This window comes from Onychomys torridus, chromosome 4 (genome assembly GCF_903995425.1).
Source record: "Onychomys torridus chromosome 4, mOncTor1.1, whole genome shotgun sequence".
NCBI lineage: Eukaryota > Metazoa > Chordata > Mammalia > Rodentia > Cricetidae > Onychomys > Onychomys torridus.
This window is the reverse complement of record NC_050446.1, coordinates 149,610,910-149,627,533: the sequence shown is the minus strand read 5'-3', so window position 1 is coordinate 149,627,533 and position 16,624 is coordinate 149,610,910. Positions and strand designations below refer to the sequence as shown.

At 44.0% G+C, this 16,624-nt stretch overlaps 2 protein-coding genes, 1 non-coding gene and 1 pseudogene across 3 annotated transcripts in view; all 4 read left to right on the top strand.

Moving 5' to 3' along the window:
- The first annotated feature begins 3,654 nt into the window (after positions 1-3,654).
- Positions 3,655-3,761, top strand: LOC118583262. The gene has a single exon (XR_004944851.1). It is a non-coding gene; the product is annotated as a U6 spliceosomal RNA (small nuclear RNA).
- A 1,114-nt stretch (positions 3,762-4,875) lies between these two features.
- On the top strand, positions 4,876-7,281 carry LOC118583054 (annotated as a pseudogene).
- A 4,799-nt stretch (positions 7,282-12,080) lies between these two features.
- The window catches only part of LOC118582416 (protein PET117 homolog, mitochondrial), a 41,818-nt gene continuing 37,274 nt past the window's right edge, over positions 12,081-16,624 (top strand). Inside the window, exon 1 of the mRNA XM_036185277.1 lies at positions 12,081-12,248. Within this exon, the coding sequence (XP_036041170.1) occupies positions 12,153-12,248 (96 nt within the window). The 5' untranslated portion in view covers positions 12,081-12,152. The remainder of the gene's footprint in view (positions 12,249-16,624) is intronic.
- The window catches only part of LOC118582415 (cysteine-rich protein 2-binding protein), a 42,461-nt gene continuing 37,967 nt past the window's right edge, over positions 12,131-16,624 (top strand). The window contains exon 1 of the mRNA XM_036185276.1: positions 12,131-12,248. The gene's annotated coding sequence lies outside the window, so the exon portion shown is untranslated. The remainder of the gene's footprint in view (positions 12,249-16,624) is intronic.

Sequence of the window (16,624 nt, the reverse complement as noted above, 5' to 3'; positions counted from 1 at the left end):
CACCTATAAATTGATGTTAATAAGAATAAAATTATATAAAGCCATAATTTTTTTGTTTGTTTGCTTGTTTGAAACAGGGTCTCACTATATAGCTCCAGCTACCCTGAAACTCACTCTGTAGACCAGGCTGGCCTCAAACTCACAGAGATCCACCTGCCTCTGCCTCTGTGGTGCTGGGGTTAAAGGCATGCATCACCATGCCTGGCTAAATTGTATAAAGTCATAATTTTTAATATCAATAACAAAGTGGAAAGTTTTATAAGAGTAGGATCTTTGTGACTCAAATTGTGTATATCAATTCAAATCATATAACTTAGATAATTTATGTGATCTCCATGGTAACAACAGCAGCATTTACAGAATTTGCACAAAAGCAAATGTGATGAGAATAAGAATGTATCAGTACACAAAATCAATTCAACACACAAAAAAAGAGAGCAATAAGGCAAAATGTCTTCAGACCACTGGGGATGGCCATCAGATCCATTTAAATAAAGGAGTAAGACAAAAGTAAACAGGGATTATGGTCATGGAGTGAAGCCTAAATATCACAAACTGATGGTAAGGGAAGTCGACCTAGTTAGCTTTCTATGCTGTGATAAAACGTTCTGACCAAAACTAACTCAGAGGAAAGGGTTCATTTGGCTTACAAGTCCTAATCCTAGAGGGAACTCAGGGAGAAGCAGAAGCAGGAACCTGGACACGGGAACTGAAGCTGAGGCCCTGGAGGAACTGGCTTCTTATCAACTTGCTCAGTTTTTTTTTTTTTTAAATACAACCTGCCCACATCCGGCTGGGCCTTCTCACATCAATCATTAATCAAGAAAATGTCCCCAGACTTACCTACAGCCCGGTCTTATGGTGTCACTTTCTTGCTTGAGGTTTCCTCTTTCCAGGTAACCCTAGTTTGTGTTAAGTTTCAAATAAACAAACAAACAAACTGACCAGCATTGAATGACACAGCTAACAAGAGTTGAGTAAGAAAAAGACACAGGCTGGGCGGTGGTGGCGCACGCCTTTAATCCCAGCACTCGGGAGGTAGAGCCAGGTGGATCTCTGTGAGTTCGAGGCCAGCCTGGTCTACAGAGTGAGATCCAGGAAAGGCACAAAGCTACACAGAGAAACCCTGTCTGGAAAAACAAAAACAAACAAAACAAAGAAAGAGACACAGGCAGCAAGGCGGCCCTATCTGCTGACTTCTTTCATCTCTGGCCCTTGTGCTGGTAGTTTTATGTCAACTTGACATAAGCTCGAGTCATTAGAGAGGAGGGAACCTTAATTTAAAAAGTTCCTCCAGGAGATCAGGCTGCAGGCAAGTCTGTGGGGCTTTTCTTAATTAGAGATTGACGGGGGAGGGCCCAGCCTATTGTGAGTGGGGCCACCCCACTGACTTGTGGTCCTGGACTCTATAAGAAAGCAGGCTGAGCAAGCCAGTAAGCAGCACCCCTCTGTGGCCTCTGCATCAGATCCTGCCTCCAGGTTCCTGCCCTATTTGAGGCCCCTGTCCTGACTTCCTTCAACAATGAACAAGGATGCAGTAGTGTAAGATAAATAAACCCTCTCCTCCCCAAGTTGGTTTTGGTCATGTTGCTTTATCACAGCAATAGTAACCCTAACTAAGACAGACCTGAAGACCACAAGAAAAAATTCATTTCAAGCTGATAAATCCAGCAGAGAGGTGTAAATATATTTAAGATATAAAATATGTTTAATCCTTTAATCCCAGCACTCAGTGGGCAGAGGCAGGTGGATCTCTGTGTTCGAGGCCAGCCTGGTCTACAGAGTGAGTCCCAGGACAGCTAAGTATACACAGAGAAATCCTGTCTCAAAAAAAAAGGTCTGCCGGGTGGTGGTGGCGCATGCCTTTAATCCCAGCACTCGGGAGGCAGAGCCAGGGGGATCTCTGTGAGTTCGAGGCCAGCCTGGGCTACCGAGTGAGTTCCAGGAAAGGCACAAAGCTACACAGAGAAACCCTGTCTAGGAAAAAAAAATGTGTACTGAGTAACAGATAGGGTCGATGCATGCTGTTTGCATCATTTGCAGAAAAGAGTTGCTAGCAGGAAGGAGTCCAAGCTACAAGATCTGTTTCACAAACAGAAGAAGAAACCTCAACGCAGGATGTAGGGAGACCATACTCACTCAGTAACTGTAGAATGAATATGGGTCACAAAACTTTAGAATGAATGGGATCACAAAATAATAGCAATGGAAACCAGCATGATAGTTGATACAATTTTTACCATGGAGTGGAAGATTAAAATCCTGAGACTCCTCTCCACACATACTGACTTAACAGTTGTGTAGTAGATGGTGATGGGGATAGCCAAGTTGTTTGACGTGCTGTTTGAAGAAGAATGGCCCCCACAGGCTCCTGTATTTGAATGCTTGATCCCTAGTCAGTGAAACTGTTTAGGAAGGATTGGGAGGTGTGGCCTTGTTGGTGGAAGTGTATCACTGGGCTTGGAGTTTGATGTTTCAAAAGCCATGACATTTCCAGTTGGCTCTCTTCCTACTTCATGGTTTTGTTACCTGATGATGTAAGCTCTCAGCACCCTGACTGCCTGCTTACCCCCATGCTCCCTACCATGATGATCATGAACTCTCTCTCTCTCTCTCTCTCTCTCTCTCTCTCTCTCCCGGTTTTTTTTGAAACAGGGTTTCTCTGTGTAGCTTTCTGCCTTTCCTGGAACTTGCTTTGGAGACCAGGCTGGCCTCAAGCTCAGGAGATCTGCCTGCCTCTGCCTCCTGAATGCTGGGATTAAAGGTGTATGCCACCACCACCTGGTAAACTCTAACTCTCTGAAACTGTGAGAAAGTCCCCTATAATAAATAAACTCTTTCTTTATAAATTTCCTAAATTGCCTTGATTGTGGCATCTTATCAGAGGAATAAAATAAAAAGTGATTAAAACATTCACTTGCTGGAGCCAGAGTTTACAGATAAGTAAGTAGTAAGGGCCTAGAGATGGGGATGTGAGAACAACTTATGCTTTACTGTCTATAAATTCAGATGGTTGCATGGAGATACCATAGAAGAAATACTGGTACATACACAAGTTAGTGTGTATATTGTTTCCCTCTGTGAGATAAAAAGGCCTAAATAAGACTGTTAAGTCTCAAAGTGGGTCCCAAAAGGGCGGTGCTGATGGCAATGTTTTAGGGTTACAGCGCAGGTCCCACCTGGGCTGGATTTGACTAGAAATCAATCAGAAATCTAAAATGTTTCTTGGAAGCCCTTCATGGCTGGCTGGACATTCCTAACTTCAACCCTCAGTACCTCCTCTGTCTGGCAGAGCCCCATGCCCTGCCTCCTGGCTGTTCCCGCTTCCGAGCTGCCTCCCCCTGTTATCTACCCACATAAAACCCAACAAACTTTTGCAGCTGTTACTGCACTTTCTGAGGCAGCCTGGCTGTTTTGCCCTTAATAATAAACTACTTTTCTCTACACATAGTGACTTTGTTTGGTGGTTTCTTGCTGGGCCCCCCTCTGTATTACAGAGACAGTCCTTCAGAAGCAACCAGCATACCTAGGCTTAGATCTTGGTTTCCAATGCCCTTCTTGGATCCTTGGAGAAGTGGCACACTAGGGCAGGAAGCATATAGGCCTGATGCTCCTTATAGTGCCAGAAGTAAGGAAGTGCGAAAAAGCATTCACATGCTCACTTCAGCAGCACATATATGAGTGTTGGCATAGTACAGACAAGATTTGCATGACCTCTGTGCAAGGATGACATGCATATTTATAAGGCAGTCCTCTCTCCACCTTGTATTCTTGTTGAGGCCTGTTGTAGAATATTACTTTAACTATGCAAAGGTGTGTTACATTTGTTTATGTTGCATTTGTTTAATTCTGTAAAGATGTGCTACTTTGCCTGCCTAAGGCACCTGATTGGTCTAATGAAAACTGAATGGCCAATAGCTAGGCAGAGGAGGGATGGGGGGATGGTGGGCAGAGAAAATAAGTAGGAGGAGGAATCTAGGCTACAGAGAGGGAGAAGAGAATGAAAGGAAAGAGAGAGAGATGCCTGGGGCAAACCAGCCAGGCAGTCACCAGCCAGCCAAACATGGAGTAGGATGTATAGAATGAAAGAAAGGTAAAAGGCCCTAAGGCAAAATGTAGATGAAGAAAAACAGGTTAAATTAAGTTATAAGAGCCAGGAAGAAACAAGAATAAGATAAGGTCAAACATTCTTAACTAATAATAAATGTCCATGTCATGATTTGAGAGCTGGTTGGTGACCCAAAAGAAAGCCTACTACAGAGGCCATTTTAAGTTTGACTAGAATTTAATCTCCTTATTGGGAAGGCCAATGGAAAATTACCCTAGGAACTCGAGATTAAGATGCCTCAACTAACTTAGCTTAGCTTCTGTTAAACTGCTTGCTTGCACAAAACCTCCCTTTGCAACTGCCCAGTGAGACAGTAAAATGTGTCTTTTTGCCTACATAAACCCCTTTCTCTAAACCCTCAGCACTATACGTGGGTCCCAAATACCTGAATATCTGGTGGTCATCTCTGGTGGGCTCCCCATAACACACATGCCACAGTACCTCTGTAGAAGTCAGAGGACAACATTGTGGAGTCATTTTTCCCTTCTACTTTTACCTGGGTTCCAGAGATCAAACTCAGGTCACAAGGCTTGCACTTTACCTTTTCCCCCTGAGTCATCTTAATGACCATTCTTCAGTTCTTAATAGTCATCAGAGAGGAAAAGAAAACAACTTTTTTGGAAGGGGGCTATGTATGCATAAGAATCAAAAAGCCGAGCCCCTCTTCCACTTGTGGCTTTGGGGAGCTGGCCCCACGGGGCGGGGCGGCTGTGATGCCCTGACGAGGAGGGGAGGGGAGGGCTGGACCAGCCAGTGGCCACGCGACCATGCTGAACTTCTGCACAGCCCCCAACTGCACACGGAAGAGCACGCAGTCGGACCTGGCCTTCTTCAGGTTCCCTTGGGACCCGGCCAGATGCCAGAAGTGGGTTGAGAATTGTAGGAGAGCAGACTTAGAAGATAGAACACCTGATCAACTAAATAAGCATTATCGACTATGTGCCAAACACTTTGAGACCTCTATGATCTGTAGAACTAGCCCTTATCGTACAGTTCTTCGAGATAATGCAATACCAACAATATTTGATCTCACCAGTCATTTGAACAATCCACATAGCCGACACAGAAAACGAATAAAAGAATTGAGTGAAGATGAAATCAGGTCACTGAAACAGAAAAAAAATCGAGGAAACTTCTGAACAAGAACAGGAAGCTAACAGCAATGCTCAGAACCCCAGTGCAGAAGCAGGGAACCAGCAGAATGGAAACGTGTTACCTTTGACCCTTGAAGAGAAGGAGAACAAAGAGTATCTCAAGTCATTCTTTGAGATTCTGATTCTCATGGGAAAGCAGAACATACCCTTGGATGGGCACGAGGCGGATGAGATCCCAAAAGACCTCTTTGCTCCAGATAACTTTCAGGCGCTCCTGGAGTGCCGAATCAGCTCTGGAGAGGAGGTCCTGTGGAAGCGCTTTGAGACCACAGCGGTGAACATGTTATTCTGCTCCAAAGCGCAGCAGAGACAGATGCTGGAGAGCTGTGAGAGCTGCATTCGGGAGGAGACGCTCAGGGAACTGAGAGACACACTTCTTTTCCATCATCACAGACAATGTGGTGGACATAGCAGGAGAAGAGCACTTGCCCATGCTGGTGAGGTTTGTCGATGAAGCTCATAACCTGAGAAGAGTTTGTGGGCTTCCTGCCCTATGAAGCTGACGCAGAAATTTTGGCTGTGAAATTTCACACTTTAGCTGAGAAATGTGGATTGAATGTGGAGTATTGTCATGGTCAGGCTTACATTGTGTCCAGTGGATTTTCTTCCAAAATGAAAGTTGTCGCTTCGAGATTTTTAGAAAAATACCCCCAGGTTGTCTACACACTCTGCTCTTCCTGTGCCTTAAATTCATGGTTGGCGAAGTCTGTCCCTGTGATAGGAGTATCCATGGCTTTAGGAACGATTGAGGAAGTCTGTTCTTTTTTCCACCGATCACCACAGCTGCTTTTAGAACTTGACAATGTAATTTCTGTTCTTTTTCAGAGCAGTGAAGAGCGGGGTAAAGAGCTGACGGAAATCTGCCATTCCCAGTGGACAGGCAGGCATGACGCCTTTGAAATCTTAGTGGATCTCCTACAGGCGCTTGCTTGTCTTATGTTTCCATGGCATAAATAGCGACACAAACATTAGGTGGAATAACTCAATAGCCGGACGGACGAGCATTAGTACTCTGTAGTGCAGTGACAGATTTTGATTTCATTGTTACCATTGTTGTTCTTAAAAATGTGTTATCTACACATTGGGAAGAATCTCCAGGGACAAACTTCTGATGTCTACTTTGTAGAATCTCCAGGGACAAACTTCTGATGTCTACTTTGTAGAATCTCCAGGCACAAACTTCTGATGTCTACTTTGTAGAATCTCCAGGCACAAACTTCTGATATCTACTTTGTAGAATCTCCAGGGACAAACTTCTGATGTCTACTTTGTAGCCGGTAGCTTGACTGCAGTCCTGCATTCACTTAACGAAGTGATGGAAAATATTGAAGTTTATCATGAGTTTTGGTTTGAGGAAGCCACAAATTTAGCAACCAAACTTGACATTCAAATGAAATTCCCAGGGAAATTCCGGAGGCCCCAGCAAGGTAACCTGGAACCTCAGCTAACCTCGGAGAATTACTATAAAGACAGCCTCAGTGTTCCAACAGTGGAGCACATTATTCAGGAACTTAAAGACATATTCTCTGAACAGCACCTCAAAGCTCTGAAATGCCTATCTCTGGTACCCTCAGTGATGGGGCAGCTCAAATTCAACACCTCAGAAGAGCTCCATGCTGAAATGTACAGAAGTGACCTGTCCAATCCTGACACGCTTGAAGCCGAGCTTCACTGTTGGAGAATCAAGTGGAAACACAGAGGGAAAGATATTGACCTCCCATCCACCATTTATGAAGCCCTCCATCTTCCTGACACCAAGTTTTTTCCCAATGTCTATGCCTTGCTGAAGGTCCTATGTATTCTCCCTGTGATGAAAGTTGAGAACGAGCGCTATGAAAATGGGCGAAAGCGACTCAAGGCATATTTGCGGAACACTTGGACAGACCAGAGGTCAAGTATTTGGCTTTGCTTAACATAAATTTCGATATAAAACATGATCTGGTGGGCACATACATCAAACTCTATACAAATAAACCAGAGCTTCCTACAAATAATTCAGAAACCATTGAAAATACCTAAAAGATTTTTAAAATGTCTTACGTTTGCTGTTTGGAAGAAAAGCCGTAGGTATAGTAGGCCAGTTAATCACTGTATACCTTGCGGCTAGACCTCCAGGTAAATGCATCATTAGCTGTTGGTAATCCACATAGTTAAATGGCCCCCATTTGAACTCTCATGCTTTCAGTATCTGTCTGTTCTTGCAGAAGTTGGCATTGGGAGTGCCAGAATGCCTCCCTGCTAGTGGCACTCTGGAATTGCTTTAGTTAGTCATTTTAGATATAACTTTATCATTGTGGACCCAGTTGTCAGCTGTTGAGTTATCGGGTCTTCGGAAAATGAATTTTATGAGAGATACATTTTATAATGTGTTACGATGAAGTATATCATTGACTTTTGACTTGTAGGAGTTATGGGTGTTTAAAATTTATGGTAGCAGCACTTGAAAGGCAGAAGCATGAGGATCACAAGCTTTAGGCCAGCCTGGGCTACATAGTGAGACTCTGTCTCAAAAAAACAAGGGCTGGGATATAGCTTAGTGGAGCACTTGTCTAGCGTGTGTAAGGTCATGCCTCAGTACTGCAAAAGCAACAGAGCAACCAACATCCACCTGTGATGAACAGTCACAGAGTTTATGAGCTCAGCCAGCAGGTTTCAGTGGAGTTCTGTCAGCATGGAAGGACCTCAAAGGAACAAGTGAATGGCAGAGCCAGGCACTGTTGCTCCCCATTTGGTTGTTGCTGTTTACATTCCTTTGTTGAGCCCACATTTTCATAAGCTTTTTCACAGGTAAATTCACTTCTGCTTCATGATGAAGACAGACAAAGGCCATCCATGCAGGCAACTACCGGCTTGTCTGTTTTCTTCAGTCTTTCTACATGAGTATGTCTGTCTACTGCCTCATCTTGATTTATAAGCAAAGCTTACAAAAATAAATGTTTTGTGGTTTATCTAAATAATACAGAACATATTACTGTTATTTTTGGTGAATAAGATCAATTTTGTACAGTTTATTTCAATCTAAATAAAATGTGAATTTTGTTTAAATTTCAAAAAAAAAAAAAAGGAATCAAAAAGCCACTTTTTACTATTCCTACTTTTATACAAGATTTGGACATATGCACATAGCCTAAGGGCACCACTGGATCATATTTTGCACACAGCCAGTACCAATAACCCAGATGAAGAGACTGAATTATATCAGCATCCCTGAGGGCTCCTCTCCCATTTTTCCTGTAAGATATATCCTCTCCTGACCCCAACATGGTCCCTACCATAGCCTCTTCTGGAGAAGAATGTATGCAGATACAGTTTTTTGTGTCTGGATTCTTGCACTTTGCATTATTAGGTCTGTAAATTCTCCTGTGAATCTCTTTGTATAAGAGGAATTTTTCTTTCTTTCTTTCTCTCTCTCTCTCTCTCTCTCTCTCTCTCTCTCTCTCTCTCTCTCTCTCTCTCCCCACAGTTTCTCCATGTAGCCTTGGCTGTTCTGTAACTCACTATGTAGACCAGGCTAGCCTTGAACTCACAGAGATCTGACTACCTCTGCCTCTGCCTCCCAAGTGCAGGGATTAAAGTGAATTAATTGTTTCTTTTTTTCCCCTGAGATGTGGTTTCTCTGTGTAGTTTTGGTGCCTGTCCTGGATCTCACTCTGTAGACCAGGCTGGCCTCGAACTTACAGAGAGCCACCTGGCTCTGCCTTCCGAGTGTGCTACCACCGCCCGGCTTGAATTAATTGTTTCTTAAGACTGCTTAGTATTTGCCTATATGACAATCCCACAGCTTCCCTGTCCCTTTTCCTGCTGATAGATGTTTGGGTGGTATACATCTAATATTTAATTTACATTATTAAATAATTTAACATTTACTTTTGTGTTTGGTGCACATTTGTCTATCTTTAATTTTTTTAATTATTATTTTATTTTATATGTATGGGTATTTTTGCCTGCATGTATTTTTGTGAATGTGGGTCCTCTGGAAGAACAGGCATTGTTCTTTTTTAAAAATTATTTTATTTTATTATTTTGTGTGTGGGTCTTTTGTGTGCATGCATCGCTGTGTACCACATAATGCAGAAGATGGAAACCAGAAGATGTTGAATACCCTAGAACTGGAATTATATATAGATGTGAGCCAACATGGGTGGTGTTGGGAAGTGAACCTCGGTCTTCTGCATGAACAAGTTCATGCACCATAACTAACTGCTGCATCATCTCTCCAGCCCCACAAGCATTGTTCTTAAGCACTGATCCATCTATTCATCCCTTATCTATCTTTTAAAATTTGTTTACATTTACTTATTCACTTATTTTGGGACAGGGTCAGTAGTCCTGGCTGTCCTAGAGCTCACTATGTTGAGCAGGCTGGCTTTACACTCAGATTCTCCTTTCCTCTGCCTCCTAAGTGCTGGGATTAAAGGCGTGCATACCATATCTTGTCTTTTAAGGATATATGCATGCAGCTCTGCTGGCTCTGTGAATCACTTGCTGGATTAGGGAGTACAGAGAGTTCCAGCTGCTCCATGTGTTAGCCAACAAAGAGTATTGTATGTCAACTGAAGTCAGTGCTTACATAAGCAATGGTAGATAACTTTTAAGTATATTTATATTTAAAGGATTTAACAACTCTTTCCTTTTATTAACTTCGAAAAAATTGACATTGTTTTCTAATGCTGTGAGTGAATTTTGAATCTGAAATAACTTTGTCAAATCATGTACAGAAGGTATCTAACTTAGGATGTTTCCACTTAACATTTTTGGACTTCGTGATACTGTGACATCTGAGTGACATCTGCTCAGTAGGGAAGCAACTGCCTTGGCACCTAGTAGTGAGCTAAACACCCAGTTCCAATTTTGAATTTTAATGTTTTCTTGCAATCCTTTCTCATGATGCTAGACAGTGTAGCAAGTCACAGCTGCCAGAGAGCCTCATAACCATGAAGGACCAACTGACACATTACAGTGTGCTATGTTGCTGGGCCAGGATGCTTGGTAGATGAGATACCTACATATGGATATCCAGTTTTTCTCAGCACCATTTGTTGAAAAGGCTATTGTTTCTTATCCTTAAACTACAATTTTGTCCTTGGGTGTCAGTACTTAGAATCTGTGAGTCCTGTTACTCCAAAATAGAGAGCCCTGATGATGTTTGGGTAGTCTCTTCCACCTTCTTTCTTGTTGACCACAGTTGTAAAGAAAGTTCATTGTTACCTATAGCTTTCCCTCCTCTGAGGCATATGGTTCCTGGGATGAGCCTGTTATGGGGAGCCCATCAGAGAAGACCAGAGACGCAGTTGATAGGTAACTGAGAGGAATAAAATATCTTTATTCCAGCCGGCTGTGATTGCACTTAGGTATTTGAGACCCAAGTGCAGTACTCAGTGTTTAGGGTAAGGGGTTTTTTAAAGGTGAAACCACATTCTGGTGTCTCACATGGCAACTTCATGGGGAGGTTTTGTGCAAGCAAGCAGTTTAACAGAAGCTAAGATTAGTTAGTTGGGGCATCTTGACCTTGGGTTCCTAGAATAGAGTTGGGTAACTTTCCACAGGATTCTCCATCAAGGAGAATAAATTCTAGTTAACCCTAAAATGCCCTCAGCAAGAATAAAAGACAGAAGAACCCCTGCACTGTCATGCCCTGTCACATGCACTCCTAGCATTTCTGATGTACCTCAAACAGGAGTTAGCTGACACGGTAAAAGAATGTGTTCATCAGTGATGCTTTCTCTGGAAGGTCTTGGCATAAAAGAGAAAACAAGAAAACTTATTTAGTAGAAACTTCAAAAGTAAATACATTGTTTTTCAGTGTCTGATGGCATGTAGTCACTCAGGCACTAACTTAAATAATAATAATTATACAAAACATTTTGCTTTGGTTGATAAACATTGGTTTACACTGCACTTTGAATACAACTTTTTGTTTGTTTGTTTTTGTTTTTCAAAATGGAGTTTCCTCTGTGTAGCCCTGGCGGTCCTGGAACTTGCTCTGTAAACCAGGCTGGCCTTGAACTCACAGAGATCCACCTACCTCTGCTGGGATTAAAGGTATGTATTTTGAACCAAGGTGAATGTTGGAGAAGCCCTGGGAAAAGCTGTATTAGCCCTATCAACATTGTCTATGGCTGCTTTCAATGAAGAAGCTTTGAATATGTATTTTTGTGGGTAGGAGTGATTTAGTGATACCCAGTTCTTCATCAGCAGCTCGGTTAAATACTTAAAAGTTCTGGGAAGCCAAGCCTCTTTTTAATTTGAGGGGGAAGTGCAAATGACACCATCCTTAGCTTCTTGTGAACTACTCTAGTCTCTTAATTTTCCTGGTTAGTATGACATAAGGATCTTGCCTTTCTGGCAGGCTTCAAGGGAATCAAAGACAAACCAGCTACACATTTCCGGGTCCTTGCCTGACCCAGCGCATTTCCCAACTGGAGTTGTGAGTAGGCGACGTGTAGTGGAGGCTGAGACAGAAGGATTGAGGCCAGTTTGAGTTTGAGGCCAGTCTGCGCTGCATAACAAGAAACCAACCACCCAGCTTTAGATTGTGAGAAAATTCAGGGTCTGATCAGTCGCCCCATAGCGTAGAGCTGTCCTCCGCACAAACTCCACAAGTACTTCCCAACCAGACCCACGCGTCTCCAAAGCTGCCTAGCACAACGACTTCCTGGTGGAGGCGGTCCCCAAACGAGGAACCCCCTGCCGCAGGGCCCCCGCTGAAAGCAGCGGAGCGAAGTTGGGCAGGGGCTACGCTCGGCGCTCGATTGCTCGAGCCTGGCGACGACAGAGCCCTTGCGACGGCTCTGCGCTCGAGGGGTCGAGCCTGGCCCGTTGCCGCAGCGGCGGCGGCGACGGCGGCAGCGGGAACGTGAGCAGGGGCGAGTCCGCGGCCCAGAGCGGGAATGTCGAGGAGTTCGAAGGCGGTGCTGGGCCTCTCGGTGCTGCTGACGGCGGCCACGGTGGCCGGCGTGCATCTGAAGCAGCGGCAGGACCGGCAGGTCGGTGTCACGTGACCGCGCCTTCCGGAGCGCGGAGCCCGCAGCGGTCCCCGCGCGCGTGGCGGCCCGGGCGGGCTTCAAGGGCGCGCGCGTTCGGGTTTCTGACTCCTCTCCCCAGCCACGAGGCCTGAGGCCAGGGCGGAAGCCTCGGGGCTGGGGTGTAGCCCTGAGGTAGAGCGCTGGTAGGGCGAGCACGAGGCCCCGGGAGCGCCACAGCCCACACAGCAATACCCAGGAGTCATTAAATCCCGAGATAACGCGGCTCGCTCCCAGCACACCCCCGGTGCCTTTGACCAAGGCAACTTGAGAGTTCTGTAATTTTTTGCGTAAATGAACAGTCTGCTATAGAAAGTCGGTTCCGAAAGCGATTCAAAACAAAACAAAACAAAAAAAACACCCTCCACGTTTTCTTTTGATGCTTTTTATTTCGGGGGTATATCTGACTTGTTGTTGGTCTGCGACGGTCTCGTTATGTTCTCATTCAAGTTTGCAGTGGTTAGTGCACTCGGCGCATTGAGAACACATAGTTTATGATGGCCTCTCTAGAGTCTGTTCTTTTTTTTTTTTTTTCTTACAACGGAGCTACGGTCTGCAGGCCAGTATTTGGTTTTTGGCCTTTCAGGCAGCACCTTGACAGGTATTTGGCTTGAACCGGATGTGCCAAAGGCAGAGTAATGAACTAAAAGGATCAAGAGTGAGCAGCCCCATTGACTTCGGTATTCACAATCTAGAAAGCGGAGAGGAATCTTGAAATGTCCGAAGAATTTTGAGGAGCAGGGTGGGATAAGCACTGATTTAGAGGCACATGAGATTAGAGATTTGGGGTTAAAGTCTTGTACCATAGGGATATCTTAGAGTAGAAGCAAGAAACTTCCTTCTTAGGAGGAAAAGGAAAAGATGGTGGTGCTGATTAAACTTGGCCGATAGAACAGGATGTCTGTATCATCCTGGTGTGTTTTGAAGACAGTAGGTTGGAATTAGAGCTTTGTCTCTAGCCATGTTCCTGAGGAATTTTTACAATGTGACCAGACCAATGAAACCAGATCTCTGGGAGCATGGAGACTCAGCTATGTTCCAAAACTATGCCAAGGGCTTTAATGAAACAGGGTTAAGAATGGAAATGTGGAAGAACAGAAAGATTTAGGTATTTTGTGGAAGTTAGTGATAGGAAGACTGAGCAAATAGCCTCTCCTTTAGATATTCATTAGCAACTTACTGTCTAACATCGAGGAAGGAAGGACTGGTTTGGTGGATGTGTTGAAAACTTCAAGGCAGCAATCAATGAAATAATGACTTGTTTTCTTTCTACCCCACACCAGGCATGGCGGTTTTTCACTTTACATACAATGTCTTTAAGCTACTTAGTAGGAACGCAGTACAGATGGTCCCTAACTTACAGACAGTTCAACCTGGTTTTGACTGTGGCAACAGAAAGCAGTATGGTTTGGATTTAGTGAAACTTTCTTTGACTGGTGAATTTGGGTATTTTCCCAGGCTGGGGATAAATGGTAGGATTCTTTCAAGATGCTGAACAAGCCACAGTCCCCAGGGAGCTGCAGGAGAGTGTGCTGCTGAGTCCTGGGTTTGGTGGGCTCAGTATACCTTTTGACTTTGTTATTTTCAGTTTCTTAAGAGTTTTTCTGGGTGTAGTCCTATGGTAAGTTGAGGATGTTAGTGATTCTGCAGGAATCACAGCACCAGATGTGAGAATTGGGTGAGCAAAGAGCTTAGTTAGGGTTTCTATTACTGGGATTAAACACCATGACCAACAGCAATTTAGGGAGGAAAGGATTTACTTCAGTTTACAGTTTCATATCAAAGTCCATCATCGAAAGAAGCTGAGGCAGGAACCTGGAAGTAGGAACTGAAGCAGGAAAGAATGCTGCTCACTGGCTTGCTTGCTCCTGTCTTGCTCAGTACATTCAGGACCATGTGTCCATGGATAGGACCACCTGTCCAGGAGTGACATCACCCACAATGGGCTGGGCCTTCTTATATCAATCATTTATTAAGATAATATCCCATAGATTTACCTCAGGCCAGTCTTAGGAGGCGTTCTCTAAATTAATTCCCATCTTTCCCTCCCTTCCTCCCTTATGACACAGGGTCTCTCTAAATCAGTGGTTCTCAGCCTTTCTAATTCTGTGACCCTTTAATACAGTTCCTCATGTTGTGGTGACTGCAGCCATACAATTATTTTTGTTGCTACTTCGTAACTGTAGTCTTGCTACTGTTAGGAATTGCAGTGTAAATATTTGTGTTTTCTGGTGGTATTAAATGACCCCTCTGAAAGGGTCTTTCCACCCAAAAGCGTTGCAACCCACAGGTTAAGAACCACTGCTAAATTGTCTTGTCTTGGAACTCATTTTGTAGACTAAGCTGGCTGCTCACTCATGAGATCTGCCTGTCTCTGCCTTTTTCTCTGCCTTTTGAGTGCTGGGATTCAAGTCATGTACCACCATTTCTGGCCCAAGTTCAGACTCTTTGAAACATCAAAGGTCTCATTCAGAGTTCAGCCTTCTCTAAAATATCCAAAGTCTCTTAATTGTGGACTCTTGTAATATAAAAAATAAGTTAAATATTTTCTTACTCCAGTAGGGAAGAACCAGGGCACAGTTTCATTCTGAACAAAGCAAAACCAGAAACATTAGTGTAAAAAGTTCAGTGCTTGACATCTGGGACCCGTTCACCATCCTTTTGGGCTCTGAGGGGCCTTGTCGTTTCTCCAGCTCTGTCATCTATAGCCCATGAAACTGGCCTTCTAAGCTCAGGCTGGCTCTACTCCACAGCAGTTGCTGTTCTTGGTGATTATTCAATGATATTGGCATCTCTAAAATATTGGGGTCTGCCCTGCAACTGGGCTGTACAGCTCCCAATAACCTCTTCAGGGCTCTCTTTAGAGACTCTCTTTAGAGACTCTGACCCTGAAATGTGGTGCAAGCATAACTTCTCTCCATGATCCTTGCGGCTTCAACTTTGACTAAGGCCTGGGAGACTTACACATCACCAAGGTACATAGTCCTGGCCCCCTTTGGACCACAGCTTCTGTGTGCCTACCCTGAGGAAATACTTCTCTGAAGATTTTACCTCACTGATCCTGGTCTGTTAATCAGAGCTGATTTCTCAGCTGCAGTCAACCCTTGTAAATTGTCCCAGTATAAGTGTACTTCAGTGGTGCTGGTATCTTCCTAATCACAGCTGATTCTTAAACCCCAGCTTATTAGAACCATATATTCTCATTTCAAAATGTCACACAGCCTTCATATAATCTTTAAAGGACTTTCAAAACTTCCCTCTTTAATTTTACAAGCTGGCCTCCACCATTTGCAATTCCATCAACATTCTTATCTTCAAAGATCCCAGAGAACAACCTACTGAACTCTGATCACTCAGCAACTTTTACAGCCCATGTTCAGGTGCCATCTCAACCTCCCTCCCTCAAATACAATCAGATCTAACATAGTAATACCTCACTTCTGATACCAATTTCTCTCTTAGGGTTTCTATTGCTGTGATAAAACACCTTGACCACAAGGAACTTGGGGAGGAAAAGGTTTATTTCAGTTTACAGTTTTGTATCACAGTTGATCACCGATGGAAGTGAGGACAGAGACTCAAACAGCCCAGGAACCTGGGAGAGGAGCTGACACAGAGGCTATGGAGAGATACTGCTCACTAGCTTGCTCTTGGCTTGTTGAATTTGTTTTCTTAGACACCCAGGACCATCTGCCTAAGAGTGACACCACCCACAATGTGACAGGCCCTCCCACATCAACCATTAATCAAGAAAATGTGCCATAGATTGTAGGCGGACTTTTCTGTCCCGCCAGCCTCCCCCCAAAAAACCACACAGAGACTTAATATTAATTATAAATGATCAGCTGGTAGCTTAGGCTTATTTTCATCTAGCTCTTATAACTTAAATTAACCCATTTCTATTAATCTGTGTGCTGCCCTGAGACTCGTTTACCTTCTGTACATACTTCCCATCCTTTTTGCTCTGTGTATCGTGGTGTCTCCTCAGACCCCGCCCCTCTTCTTCCCAGGGTCCTCAGTGTGGTTGTAACCTTATCCTGCCTAGCTATAGGCCAGTCAGCTTCTTTATTAAACTAGTCACAGTGACATATATTCACAGTGTAAAGGAATATTCCACAATAGACTTGCCCACAGGCCAGTCTTGTATGGGCATTTTGTTATTGTTTGTTTGTTTTTGTTTTTGTTTTTGTTTTTTTCAAGATAGGATTTCTCTCTGTGGCTTTGGAGCCTGTTCTAGAACTCACTCTGTAGACCAGGCTGGCCTCCAACTCACAGAGATCCGCCTGCCTCTACCTCCCAAGTGCTGGGATTATAGGCATGCACCACCACTGAGGCATTTT